The 20,439-nt window shown below is 41.1% G+C and overlaps 1 protein-coding gene across 1 annotated transcript; it reads left to right on the top strand.

The window, feature by feature from the left end:
* Window positions 1,268–6,214, top strand: LOC8055482 (fatty acid desaturase DES3-like). The gene is made up of 7 exons (XM_002442602.2): window positions 1,268–1,949; window positions 2,042–2,131; window positions 3,429–3,495; window positions 4,446–4,538; window positions 4,739–4,924; window positions 5,154–5,372; window positions 5,498–6,214. The coding sequence occupies exons 1-7, from the start codon at window positions 1,528–1,530 to the stop codon at window positions 5,708–5,710; spliced, it is 1,290 nt and encodes a 429-aa protein (XP_002442647.1). The 5' UTR covers window positions 1,268–1,527; the 3' UTR covers window positions 5,711–6,214.

Below are 20,439 nucleotides of genomic sequence, written 5' to 3'. Positions count from 1 at the left end.
ACGCTTAGTCAATCTCGTGAAAACTTTAGACCACACAAGTTAGTCTGATTAGTTTTTAGCCAACTAAACTTTAGACATGAGCTGCTAGCTAGGCCACACAAAGCACTAGAATTCATTCAAGCAACAACGTACGCACAGTTGCTTGTGAAAGATAACCCTCTCTCTATCCTCTCATCAAAAATAAAAAAAAATTGTACATGGCTCCCTGTTCTCTGCAAAGTGTGTCATTCTCACTTGTTGAGAAATCAAACATTTTCAATTTTGACCAAATATATAGAAGAAATTACTAATATTTATAGTGCAGCACAAGGTATCGATGGTTATAACAATATTGCTAATATTTATATAAACTTAAAAAATTAACGTGCACAAACCCGTATTAGGTGATTTTTTTGAGCAGTGGCATATCATATACGACTCTGATATGGAGACAACCATACCAAGACCACGTTCAAATTAAGTAATGCCTTGTTTAGATCCAAAATTTTTTTAGATTTTGACACTGTAACACTTTTATTTTTATTTGACAAACATTGTTTAATTACAAAGTAACTAAGCTTAAAATATTTATCTTGTGATTTATAGTTAAACTATAAAATTAGTTATCTATTTTATTTATATTTAATGTTTCATGCATGTACTGCAAGATTCGATGCGATGATGAATCTTGTAAAGTTTTGAGTTTTTGAGTGCAACAAGGCCTTCATGTGAGACTTTGTGAGAAGTCTCGAAACACACGTCATGTACATGCAGTCTACAGCATTGAGCATTGTGCATGCTTGCATTGAGCATGGTGTGGGGTCGGGTGATTTGGAATGGAATGGATGGATGGTTGCCCTCTGCTCTGCGTGCTGCCTCCCTGCGTGCCTGCTTGCTGCTTAGGCCTGTTTAGTTTCCCACCTAAAATTTTTTCATCCATCCCATCGAATCTTACAACATATGCATGGAACATTAAATGTACATAAAAAAATAAACTAATTACACAGTTTGGTTGAAAATCACGAGATGAATCTTTTAAGCCTAGTTACTCCATAATTAGTCTTAAGTGCTACAGTAACACACATGTGCTAATAACAGATTAATTATGCTTAATAGATTTGTCTTGCAGTTTCCTGACGAGCTATGTAATTTATTTTTTTATTAGTTTCTAAAAACCCCTTCCGACATCCTTACAACACATTCGATGTGACATCCAAAAAATTTTTATCAGCAAAGCAATCTAAACAGGCCTTATAAGTAGCCGCCTCGCCCGCCCGGAGAGGAGGGAGACGATCGACACATATATTTTGTTTCTGTTGTTTTCATTTATTTATTTGTTTGTTTGTGGGAGGGAGAGCGAGAGAGCTAGAGAGGCCCAGCCTCTCCCGTTCGTTCATGTCTTCTTAGCAAAGCAAATCAAACCACCGTACGTAGTACCAATTCCATCTCTCTCGATCTCTGATCTCCCCGATCCATCCATCTTGTCCGATCCAACTCCGGCGGCGCGGGCGGGCCACCGACCACCACCACCGCGCGCCGACGACAAGAATGCAGACGCAGACGCAGACCCAGACGACGACGACGACGCCACCGCAAAAGCAGCAGCAGCAGCACATGGCGATGACGACGACGACGGTGAGCCGGCCGGCCATGGATGATGTTCAGGAGGCGGCGGCCAAGGCGACGGAGGACGACATCATGACGAAGGGCCGGCGGCGGGTGGACGACGGCTTCTTCGACGCCGGGAAGCCGCCGCCGTTCCGCATCGGCGACGTGCGCGCGGCGGTGCCGGAGCACTGCTGGCGCAAGAGCCCCTGGCGGTCGCTGTGGTACGTGGCGCGCGACGTGGCGGTGGTGGCGGCGCTGGGCGCGGCGGCGGCGGCGGGCGCGGACAGCTGGGCGGTGTGGCCGCTCTACTGGGCGGCGCAGGGGACCATGTTCTGGGCGCTCTTCGTCCTCGGACACGACTGGTATGCCGTCGTCCGTTTTTCTTTTCTTTTTTCTTGGTTGTTGGTCACGACGACAAGACGACGATGACCATGCATGACTGTAATTAATGCAGTGGTCACGGCAGCTTCTCGGACAGCCCGACGCTCAACAGCGTGGTTGGTCATCTCCTCCACTCCTTCATCCTCGTCCCCTACCATGGATGGTATATGAATGTTCTTCCATGTTTGTCTATAATCTGTCGAATTTTTTAAGGCCATAGCTAGTTTGTGATTGAACAATAAATATCAAATATAAACAAAAATACTACGCTAGTCAAAGACAAAATTTTTCGCAAACTAAACGATGCCTTAATTTGTTCTTCTCGTCCGTCGATCCGATCCCTTGATACATGCATGCATGACTCCTTTTCTCACTTTTGTTTGCATGATTAAAAAATTAGAGGTCATATATATGTATATATAATATATAAATGGAAGGCATCGACGACAACTATCGGTCTGCACGTAAAGTTAAGCAGCCAAACAAAAAAGATCGATCGAAAAGCACACTGCATGTTGCTTTTTTTTTTTCTGCAAAAAAAAAAAAAAGATTCGATCCGACACGATCGATCAGTGTGTCATATAGATATTTATTCGGAGGATGCATGGTCTACGTAGGAGTATAGCGTATATATATACGTATAACGTTTACATACGGACATATATATGCATATGCATATGCATGCATCTGTCGACACGTCATACGTAGACCGTAGCAGGTGCAGCAAAGCAAGCAGATGCCGCGCGCATGCATGCATACATGGACCATTCCATTCCATGTCTGTCAGTCAATATCAAGATGCTAGTCATTCAACTCATTTCAAAAGGTTGCTTGCTTGATTAGGACCTATTTGAATCCATTATCACTAAAAATTAGCATATAAAATTAGTACTAGGGAGTGAATCCTAAAAGATATGCTAATAAACATGCTAATTATTAGTTCCAGGACGGCTAACTATTACTAGTTCTATTAGCGGGCTTGGAGTGGTTAAAAGTACTAATAGTTCACATATACACCTTTAGGTTACTATCTAACCAACTATTAACACAGGTGGATTCAAACAGTCTCTGTTAAAAATTTTTAGTGATAATGGACTCAAACACGGCCTAATTAACATAGAGAATCTCTGCTGTTATGATGCACACGCATACCAGAGTAGCATCCATGCATGCATGTACTAGCTAGCTAGCTGCATAATTAAAATTTTAAATTTGTTCATATTATATCTAGAGTTGCATGCAGTCTTGTCTTCATTCACCTCAGAAACAACCTACTAGCTAGCTGTGTCATGTATTTGTATACAACATCTCATCTTGTAAAAATTAAAGTAATCCACCATTGCCATGCACATATCTTCTTTAGCAGACAGGTTTAACATCTGCTCAGCTGGTACACGGTTCATGTAACATGGTCATGCATAATAACAATAATAATAATAATATGTAATGCACGAATGCAGGAGGATCAGCCACAGAACACACCATCAGAACCACGGCCACATCCACAGGGACGAGTCATGGCACCCGGTGAGTACATCATCTTTCTATCTAGTCGCTGTATGTAGCTGCTACAACATATATAACGGAGGATCAGTAGCTAGGAATGCATATATACTTAAGTAAAAGGATAAATGTGGTCGACTTCACCGAGCATCAGCATTACTTTGGCCACTGTATCAGATCCAACAACCGTCATGTTCTCCGATCTAGAGACGATAGCAATACCATGCAGAGCAAAAAGTCTCAGCATAAATTTTGTCCATCCTTTTGTGCAACTGTCCTTTGCTTTTCATGGGATGCTCGGCCAGCTTTCAAAATAGACTGCTGCAGATCTAGGCGCTCCATGCATAGTCACATGGCATTGCAGGCTACTAATAAATCAACTAGCTGATCGAGCTTCTTATTAGCTCTGACTGATGCGGAGATTAATTATTGAAAGATGTGGTCCATGATGCCTGAACAAATAGTAATGAATTGGGTACGGTACTGGCTCCTAGCTACCACCACCACCAGCACACTGCACCATCAGCTAGCAGCTAGATCTATATCGAGAGTTGCTGCTAAATACTAAATCATATATCACTGCTAAATAAGGTACCACTGCCTACCATCTTTGGATCCTAACAATTAATTAAGGTACTACGTACTGCCAAAAATTGAAGTAGTGGTTGCTTATGTTGAGGACGTCGTGAATTATATTGAGAGGTACCACTGCCTACCATCGTTGGATCTCTGAGTAGTTATATATCAAGATAAGCTACAGCTAGCGATGCTTTATTTTTCTTGGGCTCTGATGTGCATATGTATGGCCGTGATAAATGAGCATTATTGGTTGGATTACAGTACTTATTAATTTGAGGACATACATTATATATGATGATGGAAAAAAAATATAGTATATCTGTCTTTGAATCCATGCCGGGTGTTTTCTTCTGAAACTTAATTGGAGCTGCCTGCCTGCCTGCAATATAATGCAGATCACGGAGGGGCTGTACCGGCAACTGGAGACGCGCACCAAGAAGCTCAGATTCACGGTGCCCTTCCCGCTGCTCGCATTCCCTGTCTACCTCGTATGTATTAATTAATCTTCAGCTACCTCGATCTGCACACTATATATATATGCATGATCTGAATACGAAAAACAATAATGCTACTCTGATCAAATTAATATTCAGCCGTTTCCAACTGCATATATATGGAAACAGAGAGAGTCAATAATTAATCTCATATAGTTGTTGCATTGGTGTGCTTGGATATGATGCATATGCAGCTGTACCGGAGCCCCGGCAAGACGGGCTCCCACTTTCTTCCCAGCAGTGAGCTGTTCAGCCCCAAGGAGAAGGGCGACGTCATGCTCTCAACCACCTGCTGGTGCGTCATGCTCGCCTCCCTCTTCGCCATGGCGTGCGCGTTCGGTCCAGCCCAGGTGCTCAAGATGTACGGCCTCCCATACCTTGTAAGAAAACCAAGCAACCAACCATACTATCTTATTTGTCAATTTTACTAAAAAATTAATGTTTGCTTATAAGCAACCCCTACTTCAATTTTTCCCCCTATCTAGTACTTGCATTGATTGTGGAATCATCAGCTAGCAAGCAACTCAAACCAGTACCAAAATTAAAGGACTTGATGATATATATATATATATATATATATAGATGCATCCCTAATATATATAACTGCAGGTGTTTGTGATGTGGCTTGACTTGGTGACGTACCTGCACCACCATGGGCACCATGAGCGCCTCCCCTGGTACCGTGGCGAGGAGTGGAGCTACCTGCGCGGCGGGCTGACGACGGTGGACAGAGACTACGGCTGGATCAACAAGATCCACCACGACATCGGCACCCATGTCATCCACCATCTCTTCCCGCAGATCCCGCACTACCATCTCGTCGAAGCTGTAAGCTAGCTCATAGCGCTTCTGAATATATTCAAAAGCTACAATTGTCGATCTTAGCTTGCTGCATTAGATTCTTCTGTACGTAGCTTTTGAACTAAATTTGAAATTTGATTTGAACACAACAGACCAAGGCAGCGAAGCCGGTGCTGGGGCGATACTACCGGGAGCCACAGAAGTCAGGGCCGCTGCCACGGCACCTCCTTGGCGTGCTCCTCAGGAGCCTCAGAGTCGACCACTTTGTCAGCGACCGTGGGGATGTTGTCTACTACCAAACTGACCATGACTTGAACACCACTGCTAAAGGCTGGGCTGCCCAAAACCATCATAAGCAAAAATGAGTCTCAAAGACTGGTCGGAGTAACAACATTATATTTTGTTACACAATGCAGGCCACAGAACAACTTCAACTCCATATGGAATTGAAGTCTGATAGATGATAGCATAGGCTCCTCGCAAAAAAGAAAAGAAAAGAAGATGATAGCATAGGCATGAGAAAAGTCAAATAAGAAGCAAGCTAGCTAAGGGGTCCTCTAGTTGAAGAACTATATTGTGACACAGGAGGAGGCCAGCCCTGCAACACACCCGGACTAGCTACTTGCTACACATTGCTTCATTGATTGGGCGCATCATCAGGTTCAGAAGATCATTCGCCCACTAGAGTAGCTAAGCGTTACTCCTACTGTACTATACAATATAATTCTGGCATGTACTATGTACTTAGATGTTGAGTTGGAGCCCTGGATTCGTGTAACGGTGGTTGCATGGCCACTACTCTCTGAAATTTGTATTTCCTACCTCTCAAAAACATTATTTTGTGTCATGCAAATTGGGCTTAATCTGTACCATTTTATCGGGAATTTAATTATATGGCTGCGTTGCGACGAGAGACTTGCTGCCATGTTCACCTTCCGTGACCCGAACCCGGAGAAGCAGGCCAAACGAGTCTTGCTTGGCACATGGCAACAGTCGGCGAGTGCCCCGCGCTCAATGCCTGCCACTACTACAATTTTCTTTATGGAGGCGGGTGATCTAGGTTATTAGAAGCGGATAAGTAACTGCCTCCAATCATAGGCCTCTGCTAATGCCCGGATCATGGAGGCGGGCGAAAAAACCAAAAAAAAAAAAACCAATTGACGAGCCGCGGCGCTCGTTGAGGATATCGCGAATGTCCTACAGGAGTTTGGCCTGGAGGCGGTTGTTGCCGAAGTAGATACCCAATGTACGGGTGGTTGATCGCCATCCAGACAATCTAGAGGACGAGGGAAGCCGAAGGAGTGAAATTACAACAAGAGTATGACATTTTTACCTCGGGTTAGGTTGTTCCATCAACGATGTTCCGACTAGTTGAGCTATTCCTCAGTGTTTTTGGAAGGAAGAGTGAGGTGCTGTGAAAAGTAAATGCGAGGAACACAGAGAAAGTAATAAACAACGAAAATTTGCATGAACTACCATTTTGTTTCATTTTAGTACACGAATTAATTCTCTTGAAAGAAGAAGCAATGCATCAATTGCATGTCTCTTATTCGGGGAAAACATCAACTACCTTCACCTAGGTTCAATTTTTGTAGCTTTTCACACTGCATTCATTTAATAACTTGGACATAAACAAGAATTTGAATATCGGTATTGTTTATGTTGCCGTTTGTGTTTCCTGTCCCATTGCCATGCGGCGGTGCCTAGTGTAAGTATATGGTGGGAACCCATGACTGTGTTTTTGGTAGTTAAACTGGTGAACGTCTGGAACTCTGGACACTTGCATACCATCGTTATCTGTCTTCGTTGGCTTTTATGGATTTTTGCAACTTGAATTGAATGCATTGTCTGATGGACTTGCTTTGTTACTGCAGAGGAGTGATCTGAAAATAATTACAGATGTTAGGGGGCCATGGCCTCTACTAGCTTCCATTGGTTCCGTCGTTGCATAGAATTCCCCTTGGTGCTAAGCTTAGCCAATCCCCCTTGCTCTGCGCTACCAGATAGGAATCCCGTTTCAGTGCTAAACCTTTTTTTTATGTTTTAGATTATGGGCCTATTTAGCAGGGTTTTTTTTATGAAGCCATACCAAACTGTTTCAACCAAAAGGGCTTCACACAGTAATGCACCTGAATGTCCCTCCTCATTTTGTCCTAGGACCCATAAGCAAAAACATGGCATATCCTGGTTTCTTCCGCACCCTTCTCTTTCAACCTGCTTTGTCAAATGTTTTTCAACCATCTTTAGCTCATCCATAAAATGTTTTAATAGAGAAGCTAAAACAAGAGCCCTTTAAAGAAACTAATGCCCTACCAAACAAAACCTATGTCCATGGCAACTTAAATTATACTCTCATACATGTCACATGCATGGCGGCTTTTGTTAGACGGCGCCAATACATGGTGTTTTTGCATCTGCAATTATTTCATTTCTTCTAAAATCCAAGGGCTTAGATTTATGTGATGTTTTTATATCCTAAGAAGTAAGAAGCCAGTTAGACTACTGTAACATGTTCCATTATAATACTCCTTCGATGTTGAAATACATGTGGCAAATGACCTTTTTTCATTTGTTTGACTATTCATGTTTTCCAATTATCTATAAAAAATAGATGAACAAAGTTTCTCTATATCTTGTTTGCATTAACTACATGTGTTAAGTAATTAATACACGTGTAATGGTAAGTTTTGTAATCTTTACATTCTTTTTTTTGTTTTGAGAATGTAATCTTGACATTCAAAATGATTGTTCTAAATTAATTATTCTGTGCTTTCTATTTGTTTTCAATGTCACTCTGATGGTATAATCTTTTGAAATAATTTTGATCTTTCTCATTGAATTTATCTTTAGTGTCGCCAATATGAACCCGCTAGCTGCACACACTGTTGCTACCATACACCCGATGTTTCGAAGGTCTGTTGTCCAAATACTAGCACAACATACTATTAGAAAGGCCACAGGGGGACGACCACGGAAATTCAAGAACAAGTTTCTTGGGAGCGGTTTTATCATTCACAGAAAGGTGGATGAAAACAATTTTTTGGTGATGATATGTAGGTATATCGTAGCCATCAAGAAACATGGTCAACAGCTAGTGGTAAGGCTACCTAGTACAACCTTGGATTTGGATGCTAACGAACACGAAAAATTGTACAATGTGGAGATTGACATACAAGTAGTAAGTGTGCGTGTGCCGCCTGAAATACAAATACCGGTCGCTAATTTCATTTAGTGGAAATTTTTCCGGCATCAACACAATTCTGGTTGGAATCATTGTTGCTTTGATAAGATATTATAATTCAATCAACTTTCCAATATACCTTGGTATTGATGGACTAGTGTTCGCTACTGAACCTTCAGCCTATGGTGGACACAATGTGTAAGCATTGCATGCTTTCTTAAAACTTTATTTTAGTTAGTTGTGTAAACTTCAAACTTTTCTAAATTTCTATACTAATCCTTTTTTTCTTTCTCCAAAGGGGTCCCAAAGAAGAGACACATGACTCTGGTGTTATTATTCAGCATAATTGCTTTGGGATCAGGGGTGCATCGAGAGGTCCTCTTATACAGTTTGGCACTCAACGTGTTATTGGTGTATTTACATCACTGACTGAGACCATTGGTGAGGCTGTTAGTACTGAATGTGTGATGATGCTATTGGGAAACTGGCTTCAAAACAAGGTAAGTTGTTTATCTATCGATCTCTTAAAGTTGCTGGCATAAAAAATTACATTACTAAGAAATTTGTTTACAACTTCGTTTTTCTAGGGAAATGACCATCCAGGAAAGGATTGACATGTTTGCAGATCTCTACTAGCTTTGTGACAGTGATTGAAACTGAAATGATGCTGGTCGTTGTGTTGAGCAGAAGTGATACAACTTGGAGAAGATAGCAAGCAAGATGCGTGTGGTGCTATGAACCTTGTGACCGTGGCTTGCTACGAAAATGATGTTTTGCTTGTTTTGTAATAAAAATGTTAGGATGAACAGCTTAGACTTTAATTTGTGCATTTGGCTCAATGCTAAGTTTGAGCTAAAGTCATGTTGTGCGATGATAATATTATGACTGAACCTTGTAATTGTTACGTTTGAGCTAAAGCTCGATGACGTAGACTTATTATTGTACACATGCAAGGAGAATTATCAGTAAAGAATATCTTATATGAAATTTGTTGCCTGCTTTCTAGAATTTGATCAGGTGTTTGGAGATTTTTCTTGTTCACCTAGGCGGGTCTTGCATTTTTTCGGCCCCCCACCTGGCTCAATGAGTTTTTTTGTGAGCAATCGAATGAGTAGTTAATTTAACTACGGGTCCTGCAAGTGGTTTGAACTGACCAAGTGGTCATTGTGTTTCGTGAATCCAGTGACTCTAAATGCTTAGGGATCTTTCTCATTGAATTTATCTTTAGTGTCACCAATATGGACCCTGGCTGCACAAGCTGCTGCTACCTTAGACCCGATGTTCCGAAGGTCTATTGTCCAAATACTAGCACAATGTACTATCAGAAAGGCCACAGAGGGACGACCATAGAAATTCAAGAACAAGTTTATTGGGAGCGGTTTTATCATTCACAGAAAGGTGGATGAAAAACATTTTTTTGGTGATGACATGTAGGCATGTCGTAGCCATCAAGAAACATGGTTAGCAACTAGTGGCAAGGCTACCTGGTACAACCTTGGATTTGGATGCTGACGAACATGAAAAATTGTACAATGTGAAGGTTAACATACATGTAGTAAGTGTGCGTGTGCCGCTTAAAATACAAATACCGGTCGCTAATTTTCTGTAGTGGAATTTTCAGCGGCACCAGCACCGTCGGTAATTCCGGTTGGAACCATTGTTGCTCTAATAGGATATTATAATCCAATCAAAACTTTCCAATATATCTTGGTATTGATGGACCAGTGTTCGCCTTCAGCCTATAGTGGACGCACTATGTAAGCATTGCATGCTTTCTTTAAACTTTGTTTTAGTTTCTTGTGTAAAGTTCAAACTTTTCTAAATTTCTATACTAATATTTTTTTCCTTTTTCTGAAGGGGTCCCGAAGAAGATACACATGACTCTGGTGTTATTATTCAGCACAATTGCTTTGGGATCAGAGGTGCAATGGGAGGTCCTCGTATACAGTTCGACACTCAACGTGTTATGGGTGTATTTACACCACTGACTAAGACCATTGGTGAGGCTGTTAGTACTGAATGTGTGAGGATGCTATTGGAAAACCGGCTTCAAAACAGGGTAAGTTGTTTATCTATCGATCTCTTAAAATTGTTGGCATAAAAAATTACATTACTAAAGAAATTTGTTTACAACTTCGTTTTTCTAGGGAATTGACATCAATGACAACGATACAATGCAGGAAAAAATTGACATGTTTGCAGATCTCTACCTAGCTTTGTGACAGTGATTGAAACTGAAATGATCCTGGTCGTTGTGTTGAGCAGAAGTGATACAACGTGGAAAAGATAGCAAGCAAGATACGTGGTGCTATGAACCTTGTGACCGTGGCTTGCTACGGAAATCATGCTTTGCTTATTTTGTAATAATAATGTTAGGATGAACAGCTTAAACTTTAATTTATGCGTTTGGCTCCACCGTACGTTTGAGCTAAAGTCATGTTGTGCAATGATAATATTATGACTGAACCTTGTATTTGTTACGTTTGAGCTAAAGCCTGACGATGTAGACTTATTATTGTACGTCTACAAGGAGAATTATCAGTAAAGAACATCTTATATGAAATATGTTGTTACCTGTTTTCTGGATTTGATCACGTGTTTGGAGATTTTTTTGTTCAGCCAGACTGCTCTTGCATTTTTTCGGGCCCCCACCCGACCCAATGAGTTTTTTTTACGAGCGACCCAATGAGTAGTTAATTTAACTATAGGTTCTGCAAGTGGTTTGAACTGTCCAAGTGGTCTTTGTGGCTTCTGAATCCAGTGAACCTAAATGCTTAGGGATCACTTAGGCGAATAGCAAACACATAAACCTCTAGGGCTTTAGTGCATGTATGCTACTCTTCGAGTTAATAGCAGATAAAACAGGTGAGCGTCCAGCTACTCTTCGAGTTAATAGCAGATAAAACAGGTGAGCGTCCACATCCTAATAAATAGGAACGACAGGACTAAGCCTGACCATCCTAGGCACGTCATAAAACTCCTTTTCCTGATTCTAGAGGGTCGTACTTTGGTTACTGCCCTTACCCAACTAGTTTTTCAGTTTTCCACAAAGGGGCGCACATCTGCTGAAAATTAGGTACTTCAAGCCTGGTCTGTCCCAGTTCTACATAATAGGCTGATATAATCAAAATTAAAGACAGATCTTGCCTTCAGAAAACAAAATAGATTCAAGAACATAGATCTCCAAAAAAAAAACAGGAAGAATAAACACAAATCGACAAAAAAAAATCTCGTACACGAGATCCGCTGCCGCCGAAGGTATACCGGGCCCCTCCGATCTGCAGGGGACACACCCTCACCTGCCACCGCCCCTGCCGTAGGGGTTCTGCCCTCACGTGCCAAAGAGCTACGGAGCACTAGATGGGACGAGACGCAGATGAGATGAGGAACTGGATGGGCAACGTGAAGATGAGGACCTGCCGTAGAGGCATCAGCCACCGGATGCCCCTCCAAGGACAGATCCGCCCCGTTTGGGAAGGAGGTAGTACGCGCGCGGGTGGAGTCCCAGGCGGCCTAGGCGGTGGCGCGGCGCAGGTAGGGACTAGCTCGGCTGGTGGGAGCTTGGGGTAATCAGATTGGTGCTTTGGAGTGGCCCAGTGGGAAGGAGGGAAGCGAATATGGAGAAGACACACTATTTTAGTGTTTTTGCTTCACGTGGCGGCCTGGCGGGGAGGTTTTAGATCGGTTCCTTCTGGAAGTAGGTTGACAAGGAATTAACCCGATTAGTTGAGTGCCCTACTCAGAGGTTAATGTCATGTTTGAAATTGCCAGTGGATGCGTGACCCATCATCCATCACCTGATAATTTCAATTAAGGATAGTTTTAGATCTATTTTTTTTTAGATTTTGACACCATAGCACTTTTGTTAATATATGGTAATTATTGTCCAACCATAAACTAATTAGGCTCAAAAGATTTGCCGTCGTTCTAAAGATTAAGGCCTTGTTTAGTTCCAAAATCTTTTGAATTGTATTTGACAAATATTGTCCAATTATGAATTAACTAGATTTAAAAAAATCATCTCGTAAATTACAGATAAACTATGCAATTAGTTATTTCTTTTATCTATATTTAATACTCCATGCATGTGCTGTAAGATTCGATGTGACGGAAAATCTAAAAAAATTTACAAAACTTTTTGGGAACTAAACAAGGCCTAATTAAACGATGCTCCTCCCGCTCAGATCTAGTTTTCTATTATTTTTAGTTTATTTTATGTTTATGGCACGAGGACTCCTGATCCAATTGGGTTAGAGAAAAAAAGAAAAGTTATGGACTGAATCTAACTCGGAAGCCTAACACGAGTTTAAACCAATTTTAGACCGAAACAAGCGAATAGTTGAGCTCGAACGAAATTCAAAACGACCAAAATTTTTGCCTTTTTATTATTAGAGAAGAAGGAACTACAGATTAGGACTTTGATTTTTCTTTTGCCTCCAATTGACATCTAAATAAAGAAATAAAGTGATGACATCTAACTAAAGAAAGAAAGCGGAGCAAAATAAAAAAAATATATTCTTATCTTTTTCTATTTGATGTGAGGAATCTATTTATATTAGGACTCCTACTCCATATTAGTTTAGATGCATTCTAATTCGTATGAGCACGGGTTGTATATAAGTCTAGATAAAAGAAACTCTCCATCATTCAGTAGTTAGAGAAAGATAGACAAAAATTTTGCATATGTAAGCTTATAATAATATATGTTGCTGACTAGTAGTAAAGGTCTTGTTTCTCAAGAAAGGAGCATCAACCAAAAACATATCTTAGCAACAGACAGCAGTTCAAATATTCAAATATTCTATTAGGATACTACAGGGATTCCAATCTAGTCCACATAAAACAATCTTACGGCTTGCAGATAGATTCATTGGAGTAGAACGAGGCCAACCAAAAAAAGGCTACTAGTAATGCAGTTAGCAATTATCCTAATCCGTTGTTGTTGCTGCCTAGGGCTGCACGTTAACCTTCAACTCCATCTTCATCCATATCACCTTGGATCGATCAGGCAGGCAATATCCAGCTGCCATTCAACGATATTTTCCCACATCATCATTAGGTCAGCAAGTTTCTAAAAAATATATGGTTATTACATAATAGTAGTGAGATTGATGAGATGTATCTACATACATGTATGGTCGTCCGCTGTAACATCCCAGATGGCCCTCATGACTACCAATTATTGCCCTGTCAAGCACGCAGAATACAAGATTTAATAGAATATTATGTTGATTTACCTCCAACTAGATTATTGATCCATCAAATGTCCAAACAAATCTTAAAGTCATATGCAAAACTAAACATGTACTACCTCCATCCCAAATTATAAGCCGTTTGACTTTTTTGATCTCAAGTTTGACCACTCATCTTATTTAAAAAATTTATACAAACATAGTCAAATTTAATTCATTCTTGTAGAACTTTATTAATAAACCAAACCACGACAAAAAGTGAATTTTGTATAATTTTTTGAATAAGACGAATGTTCAAACTTGGTGTCAAAAAAGTCAAACGTCTTATAATTTGAGATGGATTGACTATATACCAGCACTAACATAACTTGAATGCCTAGAGAAATCCACACTTACTTTTTTGTCTTCAAATTATCCAAAATTTTCCGAAATTTGAAAAAAAACAAGAACGGGGTTCCTATTTCGGTATCATAGTAATTGATACCCATAAATGTTCCATCCGAATCAACAAGGGGGCCTCCAATCACAGCCTAACCAGGTTATATGGAGAGGTTAGTTGTGACGCCAAGTATGTAAGGCTAAGTACATCATATTCTAGTAAAAGTACAACAACAACAACAACAATAACAACAACAACAACAAAGCCTTTCAGTCCCAAAATTGGGGATAGACTAGAGTAGGCAATTAAAAAAAAGAAAAGGCGGTGCTACCTTAGTGGTTTTACACGTAGTGTACCAAAGATATCGACAATCCAAATTGCTTTTCACCTTGCGGTTTCGGATGTATTTCCCACTTGCAGCCCATAACAAACCGGATTGGAAGCAACGGCCCACAGCTACCACCATTTTATCATAATGTATCAACTTAGATTCCAGCTTCACAGGACAATGAACTTTGTATTTCTTGACACTAACTAGAGCAATATTGTAATGTAAACTATAATGTTCCAATTTCCCTACAGTCCGTGCATTGTTTGGAAGCAACACCTTAATCTGCAAACAATACAATGAGACTTAAGTAATGTCTTGGACACACAAGAATCACAGTAAAATTAGAAGTACCAACCCTTAAGCCGCTCACAATCTCATTTGCGCCATCGGGATCCCTAAACAAGCTCGCTGAGGTCAGAATAATAGGACGTCCACCATAGTCAATGAAAAATCCTGTGCATGCAAAGAATTTTGATTCACCTGGACACCATAACTGCCATTAGCTAGTGATGACTGAACATAAATGTGAAATAGTAAATAGCGCATCACTGTGAGATCACCATGGAACGAAGCAAGTGCGACAACAACGTCAGATATGTTAGAAGAAATTTCTTCCATGAATTCACCCCAAACACCAGTAGGATATTCATCGCCAAACTGTTCTTCAAAAGTATTAACATTCATGCTACCTGATAGACGAGATATCACATAGAAGTTAGTGGGACACAGCAGGGCTGTAAAATGCAGAAACACGTGATAACACAGCAAGCGTTGACTCATGATCACGTCCCTTGATATACTGAGATAACCCAGAGTGTAAAACCAAATTGTACCTTGCTTATCCTGGTGCAACAATGTTGATTAGCACCGACATGTGTTAATTCTAAGTACAACATTTAACAGTCACTTAAAGTTCTCCACAGAATAACTTAAGATCAAAATGTTATGGCAACTTCTGCAGCAACTCATACCATCTCTACTCTTCAAGAAACTTTGATGGTCATGGTGTGCTTTATGCACAGTAAATTCAGATCTTTCTCGACGGATTTAAGAAGTACTATCTGCGTTGATATGATTATACATATACAAATTTTGAGACCAGAGTAAAGTTACTTTTCAAAATTAGATCCTGATTTATACTTATTTGTGATCTCAACGCACGGGCATTGGCTTAATCGCTAGTGCTCAAGTAAAGTTAATGGATTAACTCTTAACACTAATATAACTGTATAGAAGACTAAACTAGCTATATAGAAGTCCAAATGTAAAGGCTTAATTTGAACCACTAGAGGACCCTAGAAACAGTGATAAGCTGCACAATTAAAATAACATTTAGTGATCAATATTGGGTGGTTGTGTACTCACCTTCAGGATTCGAGCTTGGTTCCACACCTGTGAGTCTTTTTCTATGCCTGTAGATGAAACATTAATACAATAAATAACCCAAAAGGGATCAGCACATGTAGAAAGTGTAATAATAGAAGAAATGAGCAAATGTTAAACAATTTTTTTCTCGAACAATGCAGGAGAGCTGTGTGTCATTTCATTGAGAGAACAAAACACAATACAAAGGACCAAAAAAACCATCGAAACACCCCACGACACATACCCTTGAAAAACAAAGGTACAGACACACCATGCACAAAAAAGGGCGACCAACGACTACCCTGCCCCAAATTAAGGACCAAGACCGAGCAACCTGCAAAGGAGCTCCTGGAGAGCAGAAGCTCCAGCCATACACCAAAGGCTGCTCCCATTGGCAATCTTTTGCAAGACTACCTCCACAGTAGGCCTCTCTCCCTCAAATACACAATCATTTCTATGTTTCCACTCTGCTCCTTGGGCACTCCTTTGACAGCCCTAGACCACCAGCTAGAGAAACAAATGGTATCCAATTAAACAAAATCTTGATAGTCAAGAGAGACCATACTCCCTTTGTAATGTTCATATTTTAATCTCAACAAAATATTCTAACATATTTTGAATTAGACAAATATGTTCGCCTCAATACTTGAAACACAGGAATATAGCTACTCTGAGTAACTGTGACACATGCCAAGTACAGCTCACCTGTTTGATATATCTTATGCTAGAGGTAGCAAAGCATCAAGTTATTGTTAAGGGTAAACAAATACGTTGGCTTCAATATTTTATACACAGGAATATCACTACTCTACAATACAGAACAGTGACACATGCCAAGTACAGCTCACCTGTTTGATAATATCTTACGCTAGTACCAAAGCATCAAGTTATTATTAAGGGTACTAAAAGCTGCAACTACAGACATAGATAAGCAAACTGGAAATATATTGGCACACCTGATCGACTTCACCATCACAGGAAATATTATCTTTTCCATGGATGTCTGTAAATGGTTCAAACGATCAAAAATTATATCCCTTTGTAAGAATATGGGTCTTTCCATATTTGAGAAAAGGTTCATGCCAACAAAGTTCCCATCAAATTCAAAAAGTGCGCCCCCTTGCATAACCTAGAACAAAAAAAAAAACATGCCAAGCAACAAGGATTACAATGGAACATAATAAAATGACTAGGTAATAAGAGTTACTCCCACCTTTACATTTACTAGTTACTGTTGACTGTCTTGTGCAAATTCTAAATGTGACTCCCTCCAGTCATTATTACTTGGCATTAGAACACAAAAAATAGACTTGAAAATAGTTATATTTTTGTGCCCAGACATCAAGTAATAAGGACCGGAAGGAGCACTATTTTATACTTTAAAATGTATGATATCTTTGAAGCACTGCAAACTCAACCACTATCTAAACCATTGTACTTAACTGCACAAGTATACATTTTGAGGAATAAGGCCAACCTTTTGCATTACAGTCAACATCGACTAATAAAAGTAAACAGAGGGAGTAAATTAACATTTTCTTTATTGAATACGAGACACAGTTTAGAGCATATAGTAAAAGAAAAGATTATAGCACTCATAATAACACAAGTGTACCTCAGATAATTTACATGTAGAGAACATAAGATGTCCACAATCTTCAGATCGGTCTGAAGCAGTAAGCGTCCCACTTGTGGCCATTAATTTGCCAGAGATGTCACGCCCTACCGCTACAACCTTTCTACCAGGCATCACTTCCTCCGCATAACTGAGAGGTACGCAATAAACATCAAGGGCGGACGTGACTTTGATAACAGCAATTACATGATCCAGGTCATATTCTACCACAGTCCCTATGGCACCATATCCTTCATGGCATACTTCAATCTATAATAGTAAAGCAAGGAAAGAGCACAGATGATCACAGATATGTAAGTAAAAAAGACCAATTAGTAAATGATTCAACACCAACCTTAATGTTATCATCATAGTAATTTCTTTCAACATTTAAAGCCCTAACCAAAGTTGCTGATGTCACAAACTTTGTGAAGTTAGACTGACATTCTATAGCTATGCCTGAGAATGCAAATAGCACATTTTCTCCTACAAGATCATAATTCGTATCAATCACAACTAATGCATTTTAGGCATATATTTTGAAAACCAACTGTACAACAGCATAATCACCATGGCACAAAGAAATTGAGACAACACTTCTAGACAACTTTGATGCAACTTCGTCACTCAGCTCACTCCAGAAACCTTGATTGTCACAAACTAAGCAACAAGTTAGAAAACACGATACAAGACAGGTGTGAGGGCTCAAATAGAGCCATAAAAAACATGAATAAAAAGGAAAGAACTAGCAGACCTGGAATCAATAATGAGTCAGTTGAGGAGCTTGTGAGATCATCAGCACCCCTCTTGCTTGGCAGCATCCTTCCAGAATTGATGCAGAACTGAAGAAGGAAAAAGTTGGGTTATAACCAGAAAAGCAACATTGCAGGGTGAGTAATTCAACTTTTATTTATGCCATACTTTAAGGGCTTGTTTGGCAGTTCAGTAAACTTATTCACTTGTGAGAGATTTCCAGTTGTGATTACTTGTGCGCAAAAATACTAGTCGCTGCCTCTCTAAACATCATCCTTCCAGCAACTCAATCTGCTGTCATATGCTAACCCTCTCTAAGAAGAGGGCCGCTTGCATGATGAGCACCTCATGTCTGCACTTGTCACTCGCAAAGCTGCACTGCCCCCAAACTAATATAACCGACTTCCTTGGTGATTTCAGCGTTGCCATAGACCGGACTACAAATGGTATTGTATCTGGTTATTACTACCTAGGACTTGAATACTCTGACCAATTTGGATGAAGGCAAAACAAAGTGAGTTCAGATCAACGTTCAATCCAAGGCATAAAATTTTCTATCCAAGCATCAAACTGGAGCACCAAACCGAATGCAGATCAGCCTCAAGCCAGAGCTCCACTAAATCAGATCAGAAAAAAACGATTTGTAGCAGTTGAGGAGAGTGTTGAGGTGGAAGACACAGCTCGCACATCAGAGAAAAAGGAGCAGTGGAGGGGTTGACGGCGGAGGACAACGGAGAGCGAAGGGTATGGCGGAGGAGGAAGACGATGGTGCGAGAGAATAGCGGCGCTAAGGGTTTCTCGAGCATGGCTCCTGCCTCCTACTACCAGAGACCCAACTCGGCGAGCACGAGCGCGATAACCGTCGGGGAAAAAATGTGGTGTGTGGTGGTGTATATCTTTCTCCGGTCGTAAAAAAGCTAAACCAGATGTAAATTAGGCCTTGTTTGTTTGGACGTTGTCGGATTCATGTGGATCGATGTGAATCTGACTATATATCTAATCTAAATAAGCCTAAGTGCAAAAACCCAATTACCCAAACAACATTTTCTGATTTGACTCTAACATACATGCCTGTATTTATACTGGTTTTGTACATGAAACTTGGGTTTAAGCCTCACATAATACTGTATTTACACCCGATCATCCAAACAGAGTCTAAGCCTGTATTTACACCCGATCATCCAACACAGAGTCTAAGCCTATTATACTGTGAGATTTAGAAACTTGGGTTTCTAATATCTACATACAAACCGATCGGTTAATCACAAAACAGAAGAAGGACAAATTCGAGGTCGGTTTTCTATTTACCGAAGTCCCCAGGTGCTCGCGACCAGCCTGCTCCGCTGCCGCGCGTCGCTCCCTGCCTGCTTCGCCGCCGGCCGCCCCGTGCCACTCCTTGCTTGCGACGCCGCCGGACCTTGCCCGAGCGCCGGTCCCTCTGCAGATGAGGTTAGGGTTTGGTTTTGGGATGGCCGGCCGGGCCGGGTGGCTTCGTATGCCTCTTCACCTAGGTGGGACCTCCAGGTAGGCTCGTGTGAGGTGCCTAGGTGGGCTTCATGCGAAGCCGAACACAGCACAGTTTCCTTGGGTTCTACTACCCCACCCCTCTCTCGCCCTACACCTCGCGCCGCCACCCATGCATCCCGGCCGCGCGGCTGCCGCCTGCCGCCGCCACCACCAGCACCTCCTAGTCCAGCACCATTGTCCTCTTCGCTGACGTCCTGTGTACGTTGAACTGGCCACCAAAAGCCATCCAGACCACTCCGATGAGCACCACCTTCGATTCTCTGGCGTACATATTCTCTTTTTCTTCATATATACGTACGTCTCTTCTTTTCTCTTGGGTTCTTCATTTTTCTTGAATCCTGCAGATCTTGTCTCGGTGCTCGACGTTCTCCGCTGAGCTAGCTCGGGTTGGGTGGAAACACGTGGGCTCTCTGTGCTCGTCGGCGGCCTCTTCTAGTTTTAGGTGAGCATCTTCGTTCGGCTGTTTTGTTTCTCTGGTCACATGGTGTTCTTGCTCTACCATGCTTTAACACAGCCTGTTTTCTTGTATGTTTGAGATCCGGTAGATCAGTCAGATCTGGTAGAGTTGCATCTCTCGGCCGCCACTACTCTGTTGCAGCTGGGCACCAAACCATTGGTGAACTCTTGGATCTCCTCTTGTTTCCTTGGCAAACATAATATTGCACATCTGGTAGAGTGTGCATTTGGATGAAGGCAAAACATACATAATCTGTGGCAGCATCATCTGCATTCATTTAATCCTGGTGTGTTG

This window comes from Sorghum bicolor, chromosome 8 (assembly GCF_000003195.3).
Source record: "Sorghum bicolor cultivar BTx623 chromosome 8, Sorghum_bicolor_NCBIv3, whole genome shotgun sequence".
Taxonomy (NCBI): Eukaryota; Viridiplantae; Streptophyta; class Magnoliopsida; order Poales; family Poaceae; genus Sorghum; species Sorghum bicolor.
Note: the sequence above shows the minus strand (reverse complement) of the source record. Positions and strands in the feature narration are given on the sequence as shown.

What these genes read in the sequence shown, in the direction of transcription:
- LOC8055482 (XM_002442602.2), top strand. Translation starts at nt 1,528, where the DNA reads ATGCAGACGCAGACGCAGACCCAGACGACGACGACGACGCCACCGCAA. An exon ending in TTCGTCCTCGGACACGACTG is followed by an intron (nt 1,950 to 2,041) that starts GTATGCCGTCGT and finishes TAATTAATGCAG; the next exon opens with TGGTCACGGCAGCTTCTCGG. An exon ending in GGGACGAGTCATGGCACCCG is followed by an intron (nt 3,496 to 4,445) that starts GTGAGTACATCA and finishes AATATAATGCAG; the next exon opens with ATCACGGAGGGGCTGTACCG.